The sequence below is a fragment of the Chinchilla lanigera genome, unplaced genomic scaffold, assembly GCF_000276665.1.
Source record: "Chinchilla lanigera isolate Chin_1 unplaced genomic scaffold, ChiLan1.0 scaffold00021, whole genome shotgun sequence".
NCBI classification, from domain to species: Eukaryota; Metazoa; Chordata; class Mammalia; order Rodentia; family Chinchillidae; genus Chinchilla; species Chinchilla lanigera.
Window position 1 is genome coordinate 12037349 of NW_004955422.1, and position 6159 is coordinate 12043507.

The window sequence follows — 6159 nt, forward strand, 5'->3', positions numbered from 1 at the left end:
AGACAGGGAAATGTAGAGGCTTCGCGTTCCCTCAGGAACCTTGGAACTTTGTCCCAACAGAAATGCTGGTCTCGCCACACAGGGAGGCAGAGGACAGCGCGACCGTGCACACTGCTTCCCACTCAGCAACTCATTTCACTGTGACCATCGGAGTGATGCATGTGGGCTTCCTCTGTGATGCCTACAGCTTGAGCAGGATTGATGGGGCTGTCCTTGTCAGCGAGAAAGGGCCTACAGGGAAACACCCCAACACGCTTGCCTTCCATCACAACTGAAATAAACACATTTTCCTAAGGACTTTATACAGTGAAAGAAAAGAGATGCCCTTTCTTTCTTTCTCTCTTTCTTTTTCTTTTAGTTGTGTTTTCCAGAAAGGCCTTGTCCTGGGCCCATAGGGGAATTTATGAGCAAGAAAAAGAAAAAGAAAAAAAATCTCTCAAGATGTTGAGAGAATTTAAAGAAAATGTGTTCCGTGTTCACCAAGAAACTACCGAGGAATGGGCTCAGGTGGGACAGAGACTAATGTAGTGTCACCGTGAAGGGAGGTTTCTTAAGAGATTTGGAAGACAAGCTCTAGAGCTGCGTCCTGGGAGGATCAAAGGGGTGAGTGAGACAGCCTCACACTTGTAGTTTCCTGCGAACCCCTTCAAAGTCCTCAGCATGAGGTGGCTGCAGCCTCATCAAAAACAAAGTCCTACTTCCAGGTCTTACTTTGACTTCCTTCCTTGCAAGCCTCAAGCCCACACAGAACCCCTCTCCTCTCAGACATCCTAGGTGTTGGAAGGACAAATTGGCCGAGCCGGGGTATCATTTCATTGCAGGAGCTCGAGAATTAAGAGATTAAAGTTCCAGCCCCAGTGGGTTTCTTTTAACGATAGGCAGATAACGGACCTTTGTCTTCCCTCAGTTTTCCCCCCTCTGTAAGATGGGTGCAAACAGTATCTCCTGAAGTCCTGAGGGATTTTTTGTGATAACACGTGTTATTTATTGTCACATAGAAAGTCCTCAATAAAAGCCAGTGGTGGCTATTAGCAATTATGACTGCCCTGCTCCCTTCATTACTAGATGAAAAAGTCTCTAAAAAGTAAAAGGTACTGCTGGGCATGATGGTGCACGCCTGTAATCCTAACCCTCGGGGGCCTGAGGCAGGAGAATCTCCACAAGTTCAAGGCCAGCCTAAACTGTATAGTGAAACTCTGTCTCAAAAAGACCAAAAAAAAAAAAAGTAAAAGGTACTATGCAAAAGCTATATTGTTATCAGTTACTACTATTAATAATAATTTCAAAATTACTTTTGCCGTAGTATTAAGTAAAAGCCCCTGGGAAAAAGGGAACAGTTATTAACAGGGCTGCCAACTCCTGTTACTGGATCTATCGACATTATGTTTCTCTCTGGGAATCCTTTGACAAATCAGCTGAATTTCCTATTCCTTTGCCCTAAGCGCTGCAAATTTGATCCACATGTCTCCAGTGTTGTTTCTGTCGATGAATAAGGGAAGAAGGAGGAGCCGGGCTGGGCCAGGACTCGGCGGCCGCTTTGGGTTGCCGTGTGTGTTGGGGTGGCCTTCTCTTTCTTTTGACGTCCTCCAGAGCTCAGAGCCAGCTCTTCCTAATGCACTTGGTTACTCTGCTGTCAGGGAAAGTCTCTGCTCTAGGGAACAGGGCCTGGGGAGGGGTTGGGGGAGAGCTGCTCACATGCTTCCCACCTCTCCTCAGGCAAACAAAGCTTTGTAGAGTCAGCGCTGCTGGCTGTGATCCTGCCGGGATGGTAGGGTCGCTGCCACCCGGGAGGGGTGACGGGAGGGCTACAGGGGCAGGCAGGAGGATGCTGCGGGGACCCTCGGGCCTCTTTGCCCAAGAAACAGAAACACACAAGGCTCAGCAGGGGCCTCCATGGGGAAAGGGGCCGTCACCACGCTGTTGTACAGTTTCACGCCTGAGCCACTGAACCCCGGCAGCCGTGGGTGAGCTTGGACTGTGGGCTCATGGCGAGTTAAGTGTTGAGGTTCTTGATCCAGCACGGTCCGGACTTGAACCTTCGCCCTGCCCCTCGTCTGAGCAGGTTCCTCGCACCCTCTCCGTCAGCCCCTCCACACAAAAACGGAGCTGGCGGTGCCCGTCTCTGAGGGTAGTGGAAAGAATAAATGCAATCATGTAAATAAAGCCTGTGTTGCCCGCACAAGTTAAAAATAATAACAACAGCCCATGACGGAGGGTTGCTCTGAGCGCCACGCTGGTGTGAGTGGTGGCATCTGGGAACCCAGCAGTCCTCGTGGTGACCCTGTGACCTGGGCCTTTTTCCAGTTAACCGATGACGGACTGATGCAGAAGGCGGAGTAACCTGCCCGAGGTCACACTGCTGGGCAAGTGACAGTCCTAGGGTCACAAACCCCAGCTGTCCGCCTTGAGGGCCCTGTCCCAACTGCTCTGCCACTCCCTGCCTATAGTACTACTGTCCTTGTCCCATCACAGGGGTGACAAGGGCAGCCGAAGCCAGACTTGACCACAGCTCAAGGGTTCTGTAGTGAACTCAAGAAATTTTATATTTCTTTTTCCCCAAAAAGTGACTGGCTAAAATCCTGTGGGTTTTTTTTTCCTTTCCTTTCTGTCTTTTTTTTTTTTTTTTTTTTTTTTTTTTTTTCCGGTACCGGGAACCGAACTCACGACCTTGCGCTTGCCAGGCAGGCGCTTTTTTTTGGTCTTTTTGAGACAGGGTCTCGCTATGCAGTGTAGGCTGGCCTTGAGCTCACTTTGTAGCCCAGGCTGGCCTCAAACTTATAGTGATTCTCCTGCCTCAGCCTCCTGAGTGCTGGGATTACAGGCATGCACCACCATGCCTGGCTATTCTTTTTCTTAAAAAAAAAAAAAGCGTTGGGAAGTTTGGACAGAGAAGGAACAGTTTCCAAAAGCTGGGAATCCCTGGTCTAGAATCCCTGCAGCTAGAACTCTGGGGCCACCTGCTCTGAAGAAGCACCCTGTCCTTTTAAACAGTCTGGCTTTGTTTTTCTGGAGCTTTCTGAGACGCCGCACAGCTCGCTGGAGGGATTTGCAGGCTGTCCCCCCTGGGATGGATTCTGACAGCTCTGCTCTGCGCTGCTGACGTGCTAATGAGAAACACTAATTGGACTTGGCCTGGGCTGGGACATGTCCCCCTCTTGGAGTGGAGAAAGTGGTGTCCCGTTCCAGGGCTGACTGCTGGCCCCTTCTCGGCTTGAAGGAGAAAGGAGACAGCACAGAGATGCAAGAGGACTCCGAAGGATGGTCGCTCACCTCTGACTCAGCCACCCCTGAGCGAGTGGTAGCAAAGCCAGGCCTCACTGTCGCTGAGCGCAGTGACTCAGGCACGCTGTGAATACCCAGTGAGCGGCCCTCAAGCCTGTGCAGGCCAGCTCCTTGGGCAACTCCAAGAAAAGACGATTTCCCCTGGCTGCAGTCCCCAGCCTCGAGCGGCCACTGCTCACGCGACCCCACTCCCCAGGCACAGTGGAAACCTCTGTGTCCCCTCAGGGCTCACGGTGATTCACCCTGGCCCTGTTCGGTCCGGGAGGGGATAGGCCGAGCCTGCCTCGGGGGCTGTGGCCTGTGGAGCTTCGCGGCTTCCCGCGCTGACCTCTCCGCTTGCTGCCCCACAGGTGTCCTCTCCCTCCCCGCGTACTTCAGCCCGTACAATGGCGGGTCCCTGGGCCACGACGAGCGAGCGGACGCCTACGCCCAGCTGGAGCTGCGGACCCTGGAGCAGTCTCTTCTGGCCACGTGCGTGGGCAGCATCTCGGAGCTGAGTGAGTGTGGCCCTCGCGTCCATCCGGCAGGCTGGTAGGGCTGGGGTCCGAGGGAGAATGTGGGGAAGGACTGGCCACCTGCTCTCCTGTGAACGCTGCCTTCTAGATCTTCCGACCGCCCTCCAGCCCCAGACCTCCCAGCCAAGGGCTCTTCCACCCCTGGGCCTTTGCACTGACCACACCCTCTGCCTGGTACATTCTTCCCCAAATGCCCAACTACATCAGTCTTTCGCTCTTCCAAGCTTCTACCCAAACAGCACTTTATCAGACAGGCCTTCCTGAGCCCTTTTATAAATGAGCTCCCTCGCTCCCTCCTCCGCTTCCCCTCCAGGGATCCCACTTGACGCCGTGCACAGACCACCACCTGACACTTCTGTCTTTACTCCTTGGTACTTTATCATCTCCTCCTGAGTACAATGTCGGCTTTAGCATTGGGAGGACAGAGACTTGATCTCTTCTGTCCCCTGCTTTGTTTCCACTGCGTGGCGGAGAGCAGCCCCCACGCTCAGAGTGTGCGTACACACACGTGTGCATGTGTGTTAGTGCGCGTGTCGGGAATGAGTTCTGTCCCACCAGTGTTTGTCTCCTGCAACTCGTGAAGACAGAAGTCTTCTCAAAGACAACAGGACAGGCTCTGTCACGTGTCGCATCGCCCGTTCCTCCCTCTGAAACTGGAGGCTTTGCTGTGGAGGAGGGAGGAGACCGAGGCGGAGGTAGATATTGTAATTTTTCTCTCTGAGACTCAAGCCCTTAATGAGGCTGGTGATACTTGGCACTGAGCACCGTGGACCTAAAAGTCTACCCTGGGTTTTACATGCATTAATTCTCCGTACCCCACCAAACCCAGCCTGCCCGGTAGGGTAAGAAGTTTCACTCTTGTATCAGGTCCAGCTACACAGGGAGCTCAGGTCCTTGTGTTTTGTTCTGTCCCTCTGTACCCATGAAAATTTTAAGGGGAAGGGATAAAAAATAAACAAAACAAAACACTTCTTTTTCAAGGTGGCCAAGACAGTGCTAAATTCCAGACTCTCGCCTGACGTTTTTATTTGATGGCTCATTATGAGGGTTGGAAAGACCAGAGTGAAACCCGGGCAGCACCTCTAATCAAGTCTTTCGTGGTTAACAAGGGGTGAGGGCCTGTTTTTCTGTGCCTGGTGGGTGTTTCTGGGCCCCAGGCCAAGTTCGCTGAGCTTGACATCCATTGATTCTCAAGTAAGAGAAAGTCACAGAAGCCCCAAGCACGCACCTGCACTGACCTAAGAGCCAGTCCAGCCGGCCCGGGCTCCTTCCACAGCCCGTGGGACAGGGACAGGGACCGAAACTTTATACAATGCAACAGGAGTGAACGTCTAGAAGAAAGAACTAAGATATGCAAAACGCAAGCCCAATTTTTAAAGTTATTATCAGATTAGATAGACATAAAATTACTCTGTCAAATTGCTATGGACCTTTTTAAATTCACTCTGCATTTCTGAAGTTAACCTGTGAGCCAGTCCCAACTCTTGGACCACCCCTGTTCAGCGGACACTGTCAGAGGCGTGGACGCACGGTCCCGGCATGCACATGGGCAGTGGGGACCCCAGTTGCAGTCCTGGCTGGCTCGCTTACTAGCTATGCAGCTGGGGCAGATCACTGATCTGCTCTGAGCGCCTTTCCTCCCCTGTAGTAGCAAAGTACTGCCTGCCAATGCGGAGAAAAACTGCCCACAGCAGGGCTTAGATGGAACAAGCCGGTACCTCTAGCACCTGCTGCCTTTGAGTTCCTGACCCTCTGCAGAGCCTCTCTGTTCCTGACTTTCCTCGCAGGAAGCCATGAGGAGCAGGTTCCCTTCTTTTCTTGTTCTCTTGCCTGTATCCTGGCTAGAAATGTGCCGCCAACGGGTTCTCCACCAATAACAATAAAACAACAATCCAAGTAATTAATGATAATGGCCTTTCCCTTGTTGAGACTTCAGAATGAAATTTCAACAAGATGCGTCCTTGATGCTATCGCAGGCTCCTTGATTTCCCCTCCTTGTGGTCCTGCAGTCCTGCCAAATGTTATGACATTTAGACCTGCAGAAATGGAAGCCAAGTTTCAGCCTCCCTCTACCGTGCCACTGGCTGAGGCAGGAAGGTGGGGCAGCCAGCTGGGCGCAGTGCCAGTTTCTGCCACTCAAGAGCCCGAGGGCAGGGCTGGGATTATTCCTGAGCATTTCAGGGCTCGAGACTCCGCCTATCCTGGGAAATGTGGGGCAGTGCTTAGCCATAGGTCATAGTTCTAGAAGGACCAGCTCTTCTTGAGGTTACTATAGGATAGAGAAATAAACCAGGTGTAGTGGCATATGCTTATAATCCCAGCACTCAGGAGGCTGAGGCAGGAGGATCACTGTGAGTTCAAG

The 6159-nt window shown here is 52.2% G+C and overlaps 1 protein-coding gene across 1 annotated transcript in view; it reads left to right on the forward strand.

Annotated features, from left to right (window-relative positions):
- The window catches only part of Abtb2 (ankyrin repeat and BTB (POZ) domain containing 2), a 169088-nt gene that overhangs the window by 124015 nt on the left and 38914 nt on the right, over positions 1–6159 (forward strand). Inside the window, exon 2 of the mRNA XM_005384147.2 lies at positions 3633–3779. Within this exon, the coding sequence (XP_005384204.1) occupies positions 3633–3779 (147 nt within the window). The remainder of the gene's footprint in view (positions 1–3632; positions 3780–6159) is intronic.